Source organism: Cyrtonyx montezumae, unplaced genomic scaffold, assembly GCF_038088225.1.
Source record: "Cyrtonyx montezumae isolate F1298 unplaced genomic scaffold, pur_monq_1.0 scaffold_32, whole genome shotgun sequence".
In the NCBI taxonomy this organism is placed as follows: domain Eukaryota; kingdom Metazoa; phylum Chordata; class Aves; order Galliformes; family Odontophoridae; genus Cyrtonyx; species Cyrtonyx montezumae.
This window is the reverse complement of record NW_027072037.1, coordinates 1,040,370-1,060,356: the sequence shown is the minus strand read 5'-3', so window position 1 is coordinate 1,060,356 and position 19,987 is coordinate 1,040,370. Positions and strand designations below refer to the sequence as shown.

General features: G+C 37.2%; 1 protein-coding gene across 4 annotated transcripts in view; it reads right to left on the bottom strand.

Annotated features, from left to right (window-relative positions):
• Window positions 1-1,821: 1,821 nt before the first annotated feature.
• The window catches only part of ADCYAP1R1 (ADCYAP receptor type I), a 130,762-nt gene continuing 112,596 nt past the window's right edge, over window positions 1,822-19,987 (bottom strand). The window contains exons 14-17 of one of the 4 annotated variants that reach the window (XM_065744807.1): window positions 19,888-19,929; window positions 5,603-5,732; window positions 5,364-5,405; window positions 1,822-2,093 (exon numbers count right to left, since the gene is read on the bottom strand). In XM_065744807.1, the coding sequence (XP_065600879.1) occupies window positions 1,884-2,093; window positions 5,364-5,405; window positions 5,603-5,732; window positions 19,888-19,929 (424 nt within the window). In that variant the 3' untranslated portion in view covers window positions 1,822-1,883. The remainder of the gene's footprint in view (window positions 2,094-5,363; window positions 5,406-5,602; window positions 5,733-19,887; window positions 19,930-19,987) is intronic. The other 3 variants (XM_065744808.1, XM_065744809.1, XM_065744811.1) reach the window with 3 other exon arrangements.

The window sequence follows — 19,987 nt, the reverse complement described above, 5'->3', positions numbered from 1 at the left end:
TTTTACCCAAACTAACAAAAAACAGTGAAATTAAAAGTTCAGCTGACACTAACATCCTGAATCATTCCTCTTTTCTTTTCTTTTCTTTTCTTTTCTTTTCTTTTCTTTTCTTTTCTTTTCTTTTCTTTTCTTTTCTTTTCTTTTCTTTTCTTTTCTTTTCTTTTCTTTTCTTTTCTTTTCTTTTCTTTTCTTTTCTTTTCTTTTCTTTTCTTTTCTTTTCTTTTCTTTTCTTTTCTTTTCTTTTCCTTTCCTTTCCATGATCAAGTTCCAAAGAACAAGACTGAATTTTAAATTTCCTGGTTACTTTTAGTCCAGTTCATACCTTCACATTTAAAATGTCATTTTCTTTTCTTTTTTTTTTTTAATATACACACACATACACACACACACACACACACAAACATATATATATTTATATATGTATATATATATGTCTACCAGTTCATAAATCCAAAATGAAGAGAGAGCTAGTACGGTTATCAAAGCCTTTATGAGCTGTATAAAGACTTGTTAAGAATTGACATCATCAACATTTGACTGAAGTAGATGTGCACCAGTCTTGGCTTTAACTACAAGGCAAAGTTGGAAAGAATGTTTTAGGTTTTCAAAGAGAAACAGTAAGAACATCAATGTTTAAACAAATTGAATTATCCAAAGAGAGAGAAAAACACCAGATGTGGGAAGTCATCCAAAAGCTTTATCCTTTCTTTCCATAGCGTCTTATTGTTCAGTCTGATTGCTCACCAAATGCAGATTTTTACTTTCCAAGATGAGCATCCCAGATCCCTCTCGTGCCTCTTGCAGAGAAGAATCAGGACACACAGAAGTCAACCAGGTTGCAAAGGCACCACACTGCATGACAGTACTACATGAAAACATGCTGCGTTTGGACACGGATGCAAAAGGTTCAAGGTTATCTGAGGGGAAACACTGTCTTGGAACTGACTCTTGTTCTTAAGGTGGGAAGGAGGGAACAGTTATTTCTATTATTCAAACAATTCAGTCAATCCATCAATCAACTCTCAGTCAATCAGTGCCAAAAATATAGATATATCTCAACTACATGGCCCTTTTAGAAAACTCACAGCTTAGCTAGAACGTAAAGCATTCTCAGAAGCATCCCTGGGTATGGACAAAGTCAGCTGATCCCATTGGTCATGTCTGGAGTCCCCCCCTTGACTGATGACAGCTGTACAGCTTTACATTGGCACAGCAGTTCCGTTAAACCCGCTGGGTACGTCTGACTGAATCCAACCATGAAGTCACTGGAGATCTTCCTGAACTGGCTGGTAGGATTAACCCGAGCACGTTAGCTCCATCCAAAGACTCAAAACAGAAACAGTGCAGAAATTCACATGCCAAAATCAGGGTTGGGCTAAGATACACTTGACTAGGAAAAAGGAATGCAAATATAAAACTGAATGAAACTCAGTTTGAAAAAATAACCATTATGTCCATTCACAGGTTAGTACCGGTTTGGCAACCAAAGATCAAAACTGCACAGCAATCACTTGTTACTTTTGATTGACAACAGATTACTTGCAGATGCTCTGAAAGGTAAATCACTGAGCAAGTGGGCTTGGCCTATTTTTATCTTTTAAATACTTTTCCATTAATGGCATTGAGTACAGCTGTGTATTTACAGTGACTGTTAAAAAGATATATATATACACTTCCTTCACTTTTTTCACCTCTACAGACATCAAGAATGTTCTGGAGGTAAGGAAAGGGAAAGGGAAAGGAAAAGGAAAAGGAAAAGGAAAAGGAAAAGGAAAAGGAAAAGGAAAAGGGAAGGAAGGTACACCACCACCAAAACTATGCTTTGTTGTTTTTCTTTTTTTAAGTGATGGTTTTTGGTTTGCTTGTTGATTGATTTGTTTTTCTTAGCTGCTCATGTCGCTAGATTCTCCGCATTTATGCTGGACATCCGAATCTGAGAGCTGCTCTTGCTCAGAATGGAGAGTTGTGTCCCCCCGTTCACTCCGCTGCTCGCTAGAGAAGGATGACGATGTTTGAAATCCACAGCAAAATACCGGTTGACTTTCCAGCTCCTCCATTTTCTCTTTATTTCTGATTGCACCTTTAGGGAGAAACTTCAAAAGGTCATTTTTTATGTACTTAGCTGCTCGAGGACATGCTGACAAGTTATCAAGTTCAGAAAAAAAAAAAGAAAAAAGAAAAAAAAAAAGATAGAGTAATTTTGAAGGCTATTATTAAACTCTTTACTTTAGAGAAACCTAAGGAAACCTGACTTCAGATAACTTGGGATCTGCCCATAGGTGCTTAGAAGATGTGTTCAGTACTAACTCAAACACGGTTTTTGAGTTAGCTTTCTAGAAAAAAAACATCCCATTTTCATCAGTGGCCAGTAGCAAACACAAAACAAGGAGCCAAAGATGATGGATAGTAATTAAATAACCTGTCCACAAAGGTCTTTCACCTGCAGTTAATGGATACGTGTCTACTGAAAACCTTGCCTGCTGTGTTCAGATCACCTCTAAGCAGGCAATGGACACAGTAAATCATGCACAGTAAAGTAATCCATGTTCAGAAGTCCAGTTAGAAAATTAATGAATACTTTGATAATTTTTCTGCTTTTATCGCTAATTTCTTGGTGATTTTTCTAAGTGTGTACACATGTACATAAGTACAGAAGATAGTGAGGACTTAACATAAGATCACACTGACTTGGATCAACATTTACTCATTCAGTTAACCATTTCCAGCAGTATCCTGTAGCATATTTAGGAAGGAAATAACGCAAGAACTGACAAATGTAGAGATATTTTCCTACCATATTTTTCCATTTTTTTAATGAGGTTGTGTAAAGAACGTGTTTTTTTACTTGAGCAGAAATTGCTAGATTTTCACAAACTGATACAGTTGTTAAAATGGACGAGCATATCCCAGTATGCTGCACAAGTGCTTTAACAGTATGGGCACTAACTTCAGCGAGGAAAAATCCAACTGGAAAAATTATGTTCTCATTCTAGTACTTCTAATTTTCTTCTTTGTTGTTATTGTATAGATATTTATAGATTAGGTAGAGTATGGAAGTATCTATCTGGGTTAGTTTGGTTAAGTACCACTTCCCCAAACCAAATCAAAACAAAAAGAAATAAAACAAACCAGAGAAGTTGCAAGAACACCAGCATCATGTAGAATCTTTTAAATGTCCTTATGTCAAGATTAGTTTAAGACCATACCTTCTGGCTATTCTTTGAGCATGCATGAAAGATAATACATGAAATGACAGGAATAGGCAGGAAAGACAGCTATCCAGTACTTCCAGCTGGTGAAATATGGATGCAGCCACCATAGGAACTATAGGAAGATGAGATCCAGCAGAGCAGTGCTTTAACAGTCATCTACAAGTCCTTTCATGGTCTCCCTGTCTATGCCTATGAGCATAGGTAACACGTTTGCTGAACTTGAGGAGATTGTTGTTTTACTCTGAGAAGAAATCTCTTGGATAAAGAAGTTAGAATCCCATTGTGCAAGTGACCAATTATTACACACTGTATCTAATTCAATGAAACTGGTAAAATAAATGATCCCTATCTTCCTAAATAGAAAAGCAGAAAATGATTTTATTCCTGCTGGACTTCACAATACATTGGAATCCGTGAAAGAATGGATGAAGTGTACGTATTCCCTTTTAGGCAGAATTGAGTAGGAAGACTTATTCCATTAATGGAGAAAAGATTCAACTCATTTGTTTAGCCCAATAAGCAAAGTCAGGAGAGTTTCAATTAGCAAATCAGAAGAGGTGAATCAGAAATTAGGCCTAATTACAACTGGCACACAAATATACACAAATACATACATGCAAACATGGAATCTACAAGAAACAGCTTCAGGCTTTCATAAATTCGAAGATGGAGGACTCTTCATAAATGCTAAGTTTTACTGTAGTTCTGTATATTATGTAATAAGGTCCTAAGCTTAACTATTTGGCCCAATAGGAAGGTAAAGACCTGTTGTACCATCATGGTAGATTCGTCTCTGTCATGTTTTTCAGAGTACAGCTTGCAATCACCATGACAAGGGAATAGGTAATGTGAAAATCCATACTAGGAATACTTCTTGCAATCACCTCTACAGTTGCAGTGCTTTATAGTACTATAGAATGAAAATAGGCAATATCAGCTAGTGAAATTCCACGAAATGAAGGAAAGATAAGATTGTCTGCGGATTGATTAATCTTTTTTTTATTACTTAAATGGTCAGAAGTTAGAAGTGTAAGTGAGGAACTGGTTTCTTTATAGATTAACAGAAATATCTGGAAGAAAATTACTATAATATGACGTAAATACCACTTCGGGGTGAGACAGAGAACCTTATAGAGGTTGTTTTTTCTCTATATAGATTACAAAGAGAGCACATAGTTGTTACCCCAAAGTCAGTTGTTGAACACCTCTACAGTTAAGAACACTTGGATGTCATTCTAGAACTTTAATCTAGACCTTTTCCCTAAGCCTTACTTACTCAGTAGAGTGTATTAAAAATAATACTGAACTCAGTTTCTAATTAGCACCAAGCCTGATGGAGTTCAGGAAATGTTTGGACAACGCTCTCAGACATATGGTTTATTTTTTATGTAGTTCTGTGTGGAGCCATGCAATGGACTTGATGATCCTTGTGAGTCCCTTCTAAGACAGGATATTCTCTGATTCTGTAAGAAATGTTACTTATACATAGCAGAACAATGAAAAACAGCACTAAACTTTTGCTTTCAGGGACAAATACTTCCTTCCAGAATGGGCAAACTGATCATTTTGTGAAGTTGATCAATAAAGTATGATTGTCCTATACAGAAAATGCATTATCCTTTACTTGCAGATAAAAGAGTTTTTGAGGTGACACAAAGTGCCCAATCTTCTTTCTGTGAGAAGAGGCCTAAGCAACTTACTAGCACGGTCAGAGTGGCCAGTATTCATTCCTCTTAGCATTAACAGCTTACATAAGATGTCTAAGTAAGGAACCTCTTCACTTATGGATATTTGTGTAGTTAATTGAAAGACACAAGCATCTGCAGAGAGTGAGTCAGCTCAGGTAAGAGCTGAATTTCTCTTTCAAGGCATTTCTCCAGGACTCCTGGGAAACATGTTGCTTAACAAAATAATTGCCATTATGAAGCATTAATCTGAGCCTAGAAAGGTCAACATTTTGGTTTGATAAAGACATCATATATCCTCCTCCTTTTGCTGAGACATTGTGAAGTTCATACTAAGATATGAAGGATTATGTAGATGACGATTTACAAGGAGGGATTAGAATAACAGTTAGTCCCACAAGGAAATGGGATGGGGATGGAAATAGAGATGGTGGGGTTGAAGGAGGGTAAATATTAAAAGTCTTACCTCCCCGTTCAAGAAACAATAGAGAACAGCAACAACAAAACCCTAGGTAAATGGGAGAGAAAAGAAAAACTAATTCAAATCCTTCAGAAAATGCTGGAGAACAGCTGGAGTTTAAAAAACAAACAAAACGAAGCATACACATCCATGAATAAACACACAGTCTGAGAACCCTGCATGCAAAGTCAGAGTAATAAATAGACAGTCCTTTTAAACAAAAGCAGAATTCACTGTATAATCACCTGGAAAGATCCCAGTCCCAATTCAAACACAAGTCTCTCCCGCTTACTGACATTTTCCGGAGAAAAAGCAAAGACCGTGTAGTGAATTCCAAACAAGGGGATAAGCAGTAGTGTAGAGCGAGCCAACCTCCTGTTACAATAGAGTGAAAGAACTTTAATGCAGCCTTGTAATAAACAGCTTGCACTTTAATTAAATCAGACAATGCAAAAACTATTTCATTGCTTCCCTTTCGGGAAATATATGCACTATATAATTATACAAACAAATATTCAGCATTCTCATTTGTTCCCTAACAGTGATTTCCCACACACTGTAGTTTGCTCCCACTTCTTCATAGTGGTACAATTATTGTAAATTAGTAATATATAACAGCGTTATACTCTGTACTGTTATTTTGATTTGCATTATTATAAGTAGGGATTTCTTTCTTCGTGAAGAAAGTAATCTTGGCATGGGATTCAAACTACAGTCATAAAACAATAATAAACTTCTATGAAATTGCATAATTCCATTAGAGGGTTTGTTTGGGGGAAAAATGGTACTGATTTTCTTCAAGGTACTTAAGGAGGTATATGGAGGACAAGGAAAGCTGAAAAGCAATCAAGACCCTCAGAAGAGCTCCATATTATTTTCAAATTCATATATGCCGTCTGCTTATATGTATGGAATATATTGCAGACTGATTTGAATTGGCTCACTACAAGCCCTAAAGTATCCTAAAAATTAAGCACTTTTCTTATGAAAAAAATGAAGAGAATTAATATCTCCAAGAATTCTGATAACTTGTCCTGTTATATCCAATAGTAAACTAGAAATGGGACATCAGTTCATTGCTAGTATCTGTCAGTCATATTTTTTGTGCACCGATGACAAAAAGGACATCACAGACCTCGCACCAAGATGGCACTAAGCACAAATGATGCCTCAATCAGATGCAGACCAAATTTCAAGTCTGGGTGAAAGACCTCATAAATCGGAGAGCACAGATCTCACAAATTATCACATAAGACATTGGCCAAAAGCTTTATAACAAGAGAAAGAAGAAAGTGATGAAGTGAGCTGACATGCAGAGTCTCCATCTTAGATGCCCTCTGAAATAAGTTATACAGGAGTAATTCATAGCAACAAACTAAAAAAATCTTTCAAGGTCTCTTTTAGACCTCACGCTCTATGAACATGCAGTCAAATTAATGAAAAGGAATGCTCACATTGTGAATAAGATTATGGAGTGCTATGTCCATAAAGACTATAAAAAATATAACAGTGTTTTAAACTAGTAATGGAATACAAAGAAATCAAATGGAGGTAATAACTGGATAAATAAGCATTCTTTCTCAAAGTCTATTACATTTTCAGCTCAGAATTAATTAGTTCAGAATAAATTACCACAACAGTAAAAGGATAAATTATACTTTGTTTAAAATGTCACAACATTATTATGAGTTAGTAAGGCCTATCTCTCTGCAGCCATAGGGGATTCATTTTGGGAAAGATGCAGAGGAAAGTGCATAGTCAGTTATAGTGTAGAGTAATGGCATTAATTCTATCCGATTAGTCATAGAATTAGTTTGTAGGATCTTGGAATACAATGTCATCATCAACTTATTTGAGATGTTGTCTTCAATAGTGTCACAGAAGTCAGGAAGAGAATACATGAAAAGTAAAAGCACAACCTGAAATTTGCAGATTATTAATATCCATTAAAAGGGAAATGAGACTTTAATAACAACAAAAAACTGAGAAGTTACTAGTAGCCGTGTTGCTGCTGCTGAACTGTGTTTTTCTAAGAGTTTTAGAAAGGAAACAGGATTAAAACAACAGTTGTGAGACGGGTAAATTTATGTACAATGGTGAAATGAGGATGTTGAAGATAAGAATACAATGAAATCCTCAGGAGTGTGGCAGGAGGACGGCATCCTCTTGGTTGGCATCCTCTTCCCACATTCTTTCAGACAAGGAAGGAGCCTGAGGGTTAGATCCGAGAGTGCTGAGGACAATAATCATTTAATGGGGTTTGAAGTGATTGTCTGGAAGGGGTATGTTCTCCAAAGGTATGGAAAAAGCTTTGTTTACACTCCAACAGGCTGAGGAATGTTTAATGGTTACTTATAAAAAAAAAAAAGAAAAAGAAAACTAATTAAATAAAAGGCATATTGCATTTTTTGTTGAGGTTGGTGTTCTATTTTTTTCATCGATTAATTTCCTAAAGAACATCTTAAGAATTAGACTCCAATAGTATGGAATGTACTCCAATAGTATAGAATGGAATATTAGTACAAAAAGATGCTGGCAATGGTGTTTCCTCATTTTTTCATATTCCTCTGTTCAGTGTACAGAAAGACATCCTTATAGTAAATGAAAGAGAAAATAGAAAGGTCATCTAACTTTGAACTGCCTATGGAGGAACCATGTACTTAGTTTGCCATTGCAAATCCACATTATCTCTGAGAACTACTGAAGAAAAAAACCTCATGTCATATTGGATTGCAGACCAGAATTGCCAGTGATTTTTAATAAATGTTGTAGATTACTCCTATTCCATATTTTAAAGCCTGATTCTAGAAGACTTAGCTATGATGTGATGATCTAAACAAATGTAGTAACTATGCCTCAGATGAACAAAATACTTTGAGACACTGCAATGGGAAACAAGCACCAATGAGTCTGAATTGCTTCTTCCGGTCTCTATGAATGTGACATAGCAAATATATATCTCTAGATTCAGAACTGTAGATTTCAACTGTAAGAAAATCTGGTTTGGCTATGTTAGGATGTTATCTGGCATGAATGAAAGCGGCCATCAGAAAATACAAGTCGTCTACACCAGGGGGACCTGTAGCTCCAGAAGTGATTGTGTGAGGATATCTGTAGCTGTTAGTCTTGTTTCTGTCACTGAGACAGAGAAAACTGCAACTTAGAGCTTACTCTCTAGATATCCCCATCACACTGAAGCTGTGTCTTGTGCCACTGGGACCAGAGGTGTTTCTACTGGGCTGATGGCAGAGTCCAAAAAACTGTCAGTCACAGATTCTCAAATGAAGCAAAATATTTTCAAAACCACAGCAATTATCTGGTTTAAGTGGTATGCCTTAAGGAGAATTAATTTGGCCAAACATAAATTTTGCAGGGTGAAATGAAGGCTTGTGGTGGTCATATTGAACAAAGGCCATGTCAAGAAGGTCTGGATGTACACAACATAGATTACAGCATTCATATTATTAATGTAATGTCTTTGTAATGTCCTGTGCAGAGGTAAAATGCGCTTTCAAGGCATAGTTCATGCCTGTTATAATTGTCTCTTTAAGAAGCAAATCCCTTTATAAACTCAACTGATATTGAATGCATCTATTTATCAGAATGTATCTATTACAGTTATTTCATATCTTTTTTTTTTTTGGTAAATTAATTCTACACTTGCCTTCCCCTTACTGTCAATAAAAAGGAATAAGCACTTATGTGTATGGATGAATGATATCCCAAAGACAGGCTTTAAAATATCCCACCCTGTCTTTCTCTATTGACTACAAAAGGGATCTAGATTGAGTTTGTGACATAAATTGTGATATGTAGACTTGTAATGTTTAAATTAGAGGAGTTCTATATCTTCGGAGCTAACTTGGTGATGAATACATATAAAATTTCTAGTAGAAGTGTTTCAAATGAAAAGATAAAGAGCAAAACATGAAGATACAAAAGTTACTGTTAGAATTACGCTTAGGAGATCTCTTGTTTAATAAACCAGAGTATCTACTTTTTCTAAAGGATGCTAAGATTAGTTAAGTGACTTTCAGGAACCTCAGGAGCCTCCCTGACAGGCACGTGTCCCATCTAGAAGCTTAATTACATCTACAAGACTTCTCAATGTCTGAGGAAAAACACATTGTGACTTAATTCTTCCATGCATAAATCACATCTTCAGCCTATGGGCTTGAGAAGTAGTGGATGGTTATGGAGATTTTCGTTTTGGGGTATGGAAAAGATGACTTAATTGTGTTTATAAGAAGGGCAAAGGGTTTTTTTTTTTTTTCCCAGCCTTCTGTAGAGCCTAAACTCCTGCTGTTCATCAGGTATAGAGTACACCAGTAGTCGGTCCTTCTTCACATGAAGTTCATTTCCCTGTGAAGGCCCAACACGAAGCCTGCATTTCATTAGGCTGCAGATTAAGTGATGGAGCTCATATTTAAAAGTATCTCCTCCCGAATGCACCTCCTATTCTTACCACTGCTTTAGTTTCAAGCTTTTCTCCATGCAGTAAAAGGAGCTGCTGATTGTCTCTTAGTCCCTATTTCTTCTCTCTGCTTTTGCACACTATCAGATTGTTGACTGAATCTTTTCAGCATCTTCACTGAACTACTTCTTAACTACACTGAGTAGGTGAAAAATCACAAACAGCAAATGCCCATTTTCATGCTTAAAATGGGCTTTGTTAGTGGTTAGACTAATAAAATAAGAAGCTACAAGTTATTAATTTTTTTTTTCCTTAATGACATCAGCAAATTCTCTTCTTAAGCGAAATGCTGTCCTTGTGGATCAATGCAGCAGGAGATCCCTGAGTGCTGTTTTGTATTCATAAGCCTGCTGTACAGTTCAGGAGAATGTCCATTAGAAAGCATGTAATGTAAGAGATTTCTTCAAGGTGTCCATTCCATCTAAATGAGTCCTGTGGGCTTCAGGCACAGGTAACAGAGAGTAAAATGCACAATGAGAAGGTGATTCATGCTTACCTCCAAACTAAGACTTTTTTTTTTTTCACTTTTCTAGCTGCCTTACCCTCCATACCCAAATCTTTGCAATGATTTCTGACTATAGACCCCAAAGGTTTTCATATTGAGTTAACCACAGTTTCTCTTCATTCCTGGGTGTATACTGTCAAAACTTCACTCTGCTCCACAAACGTATTTTCTACCAGCTGAGAGTCTGATTCACTCAACCCTGCTCTACCCACATTGTTCTAGAAGACTCTGGGTGAAACATTTCCACTCAGTGTGACCAGAGATCAACACTTTCCTGTATAATAAAGAGCAACTATTAGTAGTTTCTACACAGGCACTATCCAAAACCATAAGAAGCATCAGAGATCATTACAAAATATCCAAAATAAAATAAAATAAATAGCCTTATAATCCTTGATCATGGTGCATCAGCAAAAGCACAGAGTAACAAAAAATTCTACATGCAACAAGAACCAAAGGAGCCTTTGCTCTCCAGTTACTATTGCTCTGCTCATATCAAATCATTTACTTGCAACATGCGTCATACAAACACAGTAATGTCACAGGATTGTGTACACTTACAGAGTAATGGTTGATAGTTCTGACATCTTGCAAGAGTGCTGGTTAGCCCTCTTAGGCTTACAGTAGCATTTCTGAACGCAGCTGCTAAATATGACAAGATTAGCATTTTTTTCAGCATATCGTGAACAGGCCAAGGTAGGTCACTTTCAACATATTTCATGAGACAAATCACAGAGATGGAAAACGGACACGACAGGATGAAATTACAGCACAAACCAGCTGCTTGACTGAAGCAAAAAGGAAACAAATCAACGTAAAAATAAAATGCACTGGCAATTGGGATGCGTTGACTCGCAGACAAATCAAAGATTGAACAACCTCGAGGCAGGCGAGCAGTGTTACACGTCCAAAATACACATGGCCTTTGCAGTTCAGTAGTGTACAAAGGGTAACAGAACAATAGATCAAACGAAAGTTGACTGCACACTTGTGGAGAACATTTAAATATAACAGAAACTTGTAGGATGGAAGTTAATCTAAGGCGAAGTTGGATCAGATTTTCCTCACTTTCATGGGTTGGTACCCTTGGTGGTGTAAATCCCTTCTTCCTAAGACTCCCAGTGGAGGGCACTGCAGCACTTCTTTGCCCAGCTTTCTTGACATATGAGCTCTGGGTGCAAACCGTGTCTCACTACTGACAGAGGTACCTCTTATTTTTGTCTCACACACTAGAGGGGGGGGTGACAAAAGCAGCAGTCGCACACACTAAAGACCAGGACTATGATCCTAGTATGCTGTACTCTAGAAAGAGCTACTATGGAGTATGGGACATTCATATTTAAATAGCCAGATAGAGGGAAATCTGAATCAGCAGTCAAGAAGAGTAATCTTGAAACAACATGGGAAAGCATTGTGAAGGATGTGAGGGATAGATTTTTCACATCTGTTATGACAGACTAAAAGCCACAAGAACTGAAAACAGAAATTTGCTATTTACAGATGCGTTTTTCTTGCGTTTTGTTCTCAATCTATGGTTGCTATGGTGGAAGATACCTCAGGGAAAGTTGCATGTCTAGGTGAGAATCATGTCTATTGAGAAACATCAAAGGGAATATGTGGTCAAGGGAGATGCACAAAACACTTGTTGGTCAGGACATATCTGCCCTATTCTGGATGTCCACTTTAGGATGGGATGAACAGCAAGGTCCACTACATCTCCATTGACTATAACAGATACTGTGCCTAAAAGGCAAGCATCTATCTTTATTCAGACAAACCAAACTCTGTTTTTGTTGCTCTGCTAATATGCATGGTCTAAGATTTGTGTTCACCCAGACATAGATAGAAGAAGTACTCTACAAGTCAAACAGTGAAATAAAATTAATTGAAAACAAATTAAGCTTTGGCCTACTGTCAACACTTTTAAGTCATTTCCATTTAACAGAAATTTTTGGATTTGGTTTTGTTTTTCCTTGGGGAAATTAAATTAAAAACCGACTTTACTATTAGATATTATATCTTAAGAGCTGGAAAAAAAATACAATAATGTGGAATGCAAAGATTCAGCCGACAGCAAAAACAATTTACTGTCTTCTTGAATAATGAAGTTAAGAAAGTAAATGCAAAAATGATAGTTCCTTTTACAAAATCATGTCTGTTTATAAAATCATTAAATTCAGCTGTTCCACTGACTTTTACAGAACTGAGTTGTGCATTAATTGATATTTAAGACTAATCATAGAATCATAGAATGGTCTGGGTTGAAAAGGACCTCAAAGATCATGTAGTTTCAACCCCACTGCCATGGGCACAGTTGCCAACCACTAGAGCAGGCTGCCCAAAGCCACACCCAGCCTTGCCTTGAGTGGGTAACCCGAAGTAAGGATGACAGTTTTAGAGAAAGTTCCTCTTCACTATGGAGGAGATTGCCATAAGGCAAGTGATGTTGGATTTTGATAGTCTCATTTTTGGATCACCTCAGCTAAAACACATTTAATCACAACAATTAACGACCACTAGAGAGCTTGTTTTCTTCGGTGATATTCTTGATATCACTGAAGAGGTAATCTGGATTAAAAAAACTCTACTGATTAAGACCTGTTCCTTTGCTGATTATGTCCTGTTTTACATGGCAAGGTTTGATTTTCATCATAGTGAGTATAATTAGCTTGACAGCATTTGTTTTTCTGATGCAGTTACCAAAAAGGTAAGACTTGATTCTGTAAATAACAACTACTCTACAGCCAATGAGTTTAAGTTCGGATGTGGGCTCATAATGGAAAACTTATTAGGAAAATGCTAGTATGTTAGCAGGCTGTTAGCACTGCCTTCTGCCATCCTATCTAATTCATGTGGAATCATCTCAATGTCATTAGAGATTACAAAGCCACCCAAAATCTTTAGAATGCAGAACTGACAAAAGTTTTCTTCTTGTTTTTCCCCATTTGTAATTGTATTTTATTTTTATTTTTAAGCAAAGTTGAAACACTGATGGAAAGAAAGGGAAAAAAAAGAGACAGAGGAGGCAGGAACCAGAAAGAAAAGGAGGAAAAAAAATAGTAAAACAAGAGAAAAAAATGATATACATGAGACTACAGAAATCAAAACAACAGACAAATTAGGGCAGGATTCTCAGATCTCTGCAGGCATAGACATAATGGAACTGGTCACATCTAACTACATGTGACTAAGAAGGATTTGAACCATCTCCTTTATCTCACTCAATCACAGACACAATTGAGCAGTTCCAGAGGTCGGGCTGACCTATGCAACAGAGGTGTCTAAGACACACAGGATGTATTGTCTTATGGAGGTGCCCTGGTCTCTCAGTTTGACCGTAGACAACAACTAGACTGCTCAGATAAAATACGAGACTTTAGACAGCTAAAGGCAAACAAGCTGAGTCTCACCGCATGTGTCCTGTGCATGGATTGCAGCTGCATCTGGGAGGAAGAGGGAGGGTGCTAGGGTGGAAGGGGAAAGAAAACGTTAAACATTCCCAGGATGAAATGAGAAATACATGATGTGGCTGAAGACCATCTTGTCAGACTGAACACCTTGCTGTCTGGCAAGTTAATGGAGATGAGACTGTATACAAATTGGAGGTCGTTGCAATTCAATCAAGGCTTTGCAGGATTCTCAGGGGCGCTTAAGAGAACTAAAATGAGAATGCTGATTCAGAGGAACAGTTATTCATTTTAACCAAGGCTTTGATACATAATGAAAAATCGGGGTTCTGGGTTTAGATCATTTCTAAGATATGTGGAAAGGCAGTTTGTGGCTTTTCTCCGAACATGCTGAAGGTAAAGCTCTTGGGAAAATAGAGTAAACACAGAAATTAAAACTGTGTCTCATTAAGAACCTTTGTGCATCCCACTCAAATAATTTTACATAACCTCACTACAGATAAGATTGGCTCCTCGGGCACTGAAAAAGAAAAAAAAACACAAGGTGTGGCAGTAGGGAAGGAATGTAGAAATAAATCAGAGAAATAAAGTACTGAAAATGCAGTATAAAATTAAAGTAGAAATTTTGTATGGTAGAGAGAAGAGAAAAAAAAAATCTGCAACCTTCCTATCTAGTATTCATGCTAAGTACATTATTGGACTTATTTTTTTTCCATTTGCTACTTGATAGCTAAGGAATTTTTGCAGTTAGACCAGAACAAAAATTATTTTCAGGGAAAACCTGGATTTACAGATGGATGTGGGCAGAAAACAAATGCTGTGCAATTCCACCTTGTAGCAGTGGCAGAGGGCACTGATCCACAGCATCTAAGTAGACTCATTCACCACCCTCATCCAGGCACAGAATGAATAGCACTGGTGCTCCTCAGAAAGGTGCTCTTTAGTCTTGTCCAACTTATGAAGCTTACAATATAGATATCTGCCTCTAACCTTGTCATCCTGCACTTGATTTGCAGTCCATGGTGAGAAACAGACCACAAAGCCAGATTTGTCTGGCCTATTTTAAACATCATGTCTATAACAAAAGGAGTTCTAACCAACGACTTTCTTAACGAACTGAGGAGATCTCCTACTGACTGCTCTGAATAAATTTGAATACAATTGAAAACAAGTCCAGAAGTCCATGCCCAGGTATGTTTTGAAGATCTCAGTCTAGTTACCTACGGATCTACATATTACTGCTGACACCACTAACCTGAAAAACTTATTCCTGACATCTTTAAGGGATCTGAGCTACTCCAGGGTCATCTTCTAACTCATGACTATCTGAAAACAAGTTTGGAAAAACAAGTGTTACATTTTCTCTACACTCTTTTTCCAGATAAATAGTTGAAATCAGTTGACAACAATGGATGTAGACTTCTTTTAGTTTTAATCTGGCTTCTTGGTCTCTTACTTTTTGAGGGATTGTCCATCAGTTTAACTTGTGGGAAGTCAGTTTTCTTTCTCTTTTCTGTTCTGAGTAGGTGTATCTTACACAGCTCAGCATATTTTTCATTTCTTTTTTTTTTTCCTCAGTGATTTGGTGGAATTTCGCTTTTGTTTCTATGCACTTTCAAAGGCACTGAGCTTCAAGGTGAAAACTAAGACATGCAGGAATTCTCACAAGATTTTTCAATGGATTTCAAAACTTCCACACATAAAGAAAATGTGGAGAAAAAAATCATCAAAAGTAGATCTAATCATTAACTGAAAGCTAGTATGGTAATTAAAACAAAACAAAACAAAACAAAACAAAAAGACACGGAAATATCTGTGAGTAAACCACTGTCACCTCTCCAGAGGATGAAGTTGGATTACTGATAGCAGACAAAAGTTGCAGTTGAAAAGAGATGTTTAACAATAATGAATTGAAATCGGAATATCTTGGCCAATTATTTTGACTTTTGCCTAGAACTGAAGCTTGAAGATGAAATGGAGTGGTCAAGGAGTGCCAAAAATGTACTCTACCCTGATCATTCTTGATTTTGTTAACAACTATGGGTGGTCATGCAAGGATGGAGAAAGTAACTGTTATGAACGGAGCTCAAAAAGCGAAGAGATAAAGTTTAATGTTGAGCTGTGCTCTAGAGAAGAAACTTGGTATTAAAGAATAGAACCCATTCATCAGAAATAGACTTTAAATAATCTAACTTTGAAGTTACATACCCTGATCCTTCCTACTCTGGAGAATGTATTTCCACAAGCTAGGTTAATCTGACTGTCTCTAGAACCTAGTCTAATGTCATACACAATATTGATGTAGGTGGATTAACGTAACTTTGGGGTAGAAAAGTATGTTTAGTGAGAAGAATGTACCACATCAAACAAAATACTTAAATAGTCTTAAATTTAAATTTAATTTAGTCTTAAATTTAGGTTTAAATTTTTAAATGATGACTACACATGCCCCAATCCAGCCAGTAAATATCTGAGAATGTGATTAGCTTATGCCTCATTGTCTTCAAACCAAGGAAACTAGTAAAAACTGCAGTGCATTTTTATTGTCTCAAATTGACAGAAGTGGGCATTCAAGTATTACAGACAAGTCTCAGTCTGGTCAGTTGGCAGAGCTCAGCACTGGGGTGACTATATCTAGTTTATAGGATTTGCAGCCCTGTAGCATCAGTGAAGTTGTAGTGCCTCACCTGCCTTGCTCATCATCAAATCTTCCTATGGGCAATGATCCAAGTTTCAACCTATCTCTTCAACCATCCTTAACAAAAAAAAAGAGAATAAAGCCTGTGTTGAAAAGGTCTGACCTTGCAGACTTTTAATGATCCAAACAATCAAACAAGAGTTTGGAAGCTCTCTCTATAATGACACTGGTGCACAACAGATGAAGTACTAAGATTAGGACATAAGATATATGTAGAACCTTATATTGGCCCAATCATAGGTAAAATACATTTTCTTAAACCAGTTTCTTTAAATCTGAATTCAACATTAAGCCATTGTAATCTGATAGCCTCTAAGTGTTTGAACTCTCTAAGGCAAAAATTTGTTCTGTACCATTAACTCAGTTGCCACCACACAATTCCTGTTACAAACAACATCACTCACAGAAGCCTCATGAGAAGTTCACTCTTCCAGATTAAATCAAAACAAAATAAAAAATTCTGCACTGTCTGCACCATTCTTCTTGTCCCTTCATACCTCAGGCACTAAGGGACTACATCCTGTCTTGGAGCACCTCTCTCCAAGCTAGGATGTGTACACAAACCATAAACCAAAGAATATGAAGCATGCTAGTTGCTAAAGTGAGACACAAGAAATCAATGGTAAGGAGAAGCAGAGATACTGAGGGAAATTCAAACTTCTTTTGAATGGTAGCAAAGAGTGAATGGAAAACCATGGATGCTGTTGTTTATCAAGCTTTGACATAAACTGAAAGCACATTCAGGATCAGAGATGTCAGAATTATTCCCCATTCTCTGCAGTCTTGTAACAGCTACTACATGCCCAGTTGCTTCCACCCTCCTTTTACCTTTAGACTAACTAACCAACTCCAAGAAATACAAGTACAAATCAGGAACAATTCCAACATTCTCCCTTTCAGCCTAACAATGCCTTCAAAACAACTATCATAGTTATGAGCAGGGCAGAAGGGAGAGGGAAAACAGCCTTGTCTTGTCTTGTTTAGATACTCCTAAGTCAGAGAATCTCAGAATTGTAGGGGTTGGAAGGGACCTCAACTCAGCTCTGAATTTTTTGAAGTTTCTGAAAAGTGATCTGAATCTCCAAAATTATTGACAGTGTCATCCCTACTGAACAAGGCAATCTGATAGAGATTATAACTGCACTCAAATTGATGGCTAACTCATGGAGACGTGTTGCCATAGGCACTGGACATTCTCTTCTCTCACTGACCTAACTGACAATTGAAGTTTATCAATGCAGATCAGAATTACATTAATCACCTCAGTGAAGTGCAGTGACTTTAGAAACACATTTGAGATCTATACCTCATTTTTTTTTAGGAAGTCTACCTTACTTTTGCTAATTAGTAAGAAGTTTCATATTGTGCACATTGCTAAAGTATTTGCGCTCTCATAAAAGCAATGTTTGAACTATTTTATATGTGTGTATATATATGTATGAAAAATAATATTTCAAACATTGTGTGTGTAGATAAAGGCATATACTTACATGTGTCAAAAGGCACAAACACATACATAATTTTGGTCTGAGCCTTCAGTTCTCATGAGTGCTATTCCACACCACGTACGGCTGTTAAGCCACAAGATTTTAGGTATTACACTTGAAATAAACATGATAATGTCTTCTCCTTCAATAAAATACACATTTTAATCCTTCTAGAGGAGGACCATCTGGTAGTGGATTCTTTTAATAATGCAATCGCTCATTTCTTGGCTTACTCTTGCAACGGATAGGACAAAAATGTTTGTATTTTGCTCACTTAGGACAATCTGTGTACAACTTAATTCTCTAAGTCTGCCACAGAAGCATGATAGAGTCAAATGGCAATTTTGAGTCGCTAATTAAGAACAGTTAAGCAAGAAACTTCAGCAGATTTCAAACTATTCAGTTAATCTGTGAATTGTGTGAATCAGAGTAGTTTCCTTTGTCTGCATATCCATGGAAGCCATGAAACTACCTGTAAAAATACCTTACAGCAATGTGCACGAACACTGTTTAAAGACAGAGTTGTCCTATTCTTCCATTTCTATTTCGAAGTAGAAAATAATTGTCAGCCTCCATTGTACGGATATCTCTTGTGCAGGCCAAGGCACAACGGACTTGTACTCTAACCACCCTCTAAGGTTTTGAAAAGAGCAGAAGCAGAGCATTTTTTAACATTCTGTTCATCGCAGATAATCTTGTAACCACAAGGAACAGGTTTTGTGATCAGTGGTTTCAAAAGCAGAGCCTGTCAAACCTCCAGTAAAATGTTCACGTATCCCTGGAAATGGGTGGAATTCCTTTTAAAAATACTTATAAAAATGCTCTTCTGGAATGTCCCTCTGGTGAGTGATGTAGGAAATAAAACCTCTTTCAAGGTGGACATACTTTCAGGCCTGATCCCACCAGCACAGTAAGAATGGAAAAGATGCACGCTGAGTGAAAAGAAAACCTTGTGGCTGGGAAGCTCATTTTGACAACAGTAGATGAATGTTTAAGGTTCTCTACTCACCCCGGGCACCTGGGTGAACTCTAAGTAGCCACTTCTGCAATGCAGAAGCATTAAAAACACACAATATATTCTGTGCTGATTGACTTTGTACTTTTGAGACCACAGTCAACCACAAAAGCAGCATTTTCGATTGCTTTACCTGAAAATAAATAATTCTCTTGCAATTATATTCTTGCTAATTATAGTACGTAGCCTACACAATCTTAGATTCCTAAGTTTTTTATTCAGTTCCTTTTTTTCACATCCCTGCCTGACAAGATTTGGCACAAATGCACACTCCCATCCTTTAAAAAAGCCTACCAAACAAAATCAAGGACAACTTCCCCCCTCACACGAACGCACACAAAACATAACTCCCAACAGAACTGTTTTTCTTTGGATGTGTCAGTGAAAAGTATAGTAGTAGTGAACAAGAACATTTTCTCTAGAGCATTAAATAAATTCATCAAGTTAGTTGTAAGAATCCAAGTAGTAGAGACCTGCTCTCCTCGCATTTCTTAAGAATGAGAATGAGGTCCTTGGTGATCACGCACTGACACCAAATGAGCATTGCCTGTGTTTTCCATTTTATTTTCTTGTGATAGAAATGGGTTAGCAGAGGGACATGAGACCCCTTCATTACTGGGTTAGTGGGCATTCCAACGCCCAAATGATAATGCCTGACATGAGGAAATTAAACTGCCCTGCTGACAAGTATACCGTTCATCAACCACCTGCCCTTTTCTTGAAGGAAGTGAAGCTTCTTTCCATGAGGACCCTGTCAACAACTGTTAATGCTGGCAGTCTGAGCACTTGCAGCAAGACAAAGCAGTAGCAGAATGAATCACTGAGTGTCCAGTGACTTTGTAGGTGAACTGTAGAGGAGTGTTGTTTACCAAAACATTTGTGTTACGACATTGCTTCTCCTGCCCTAACCCTCTAGGTTGCACCATAGGTAAAATCATACCTACCTATGATATATGCCATGTTTCTCCTTTCTTTCCAGCAAGATGCTGATTGGAGGAATGACGTAGACCTGAATTAGCTAGGTATATGTGGGGTTTATTTTCT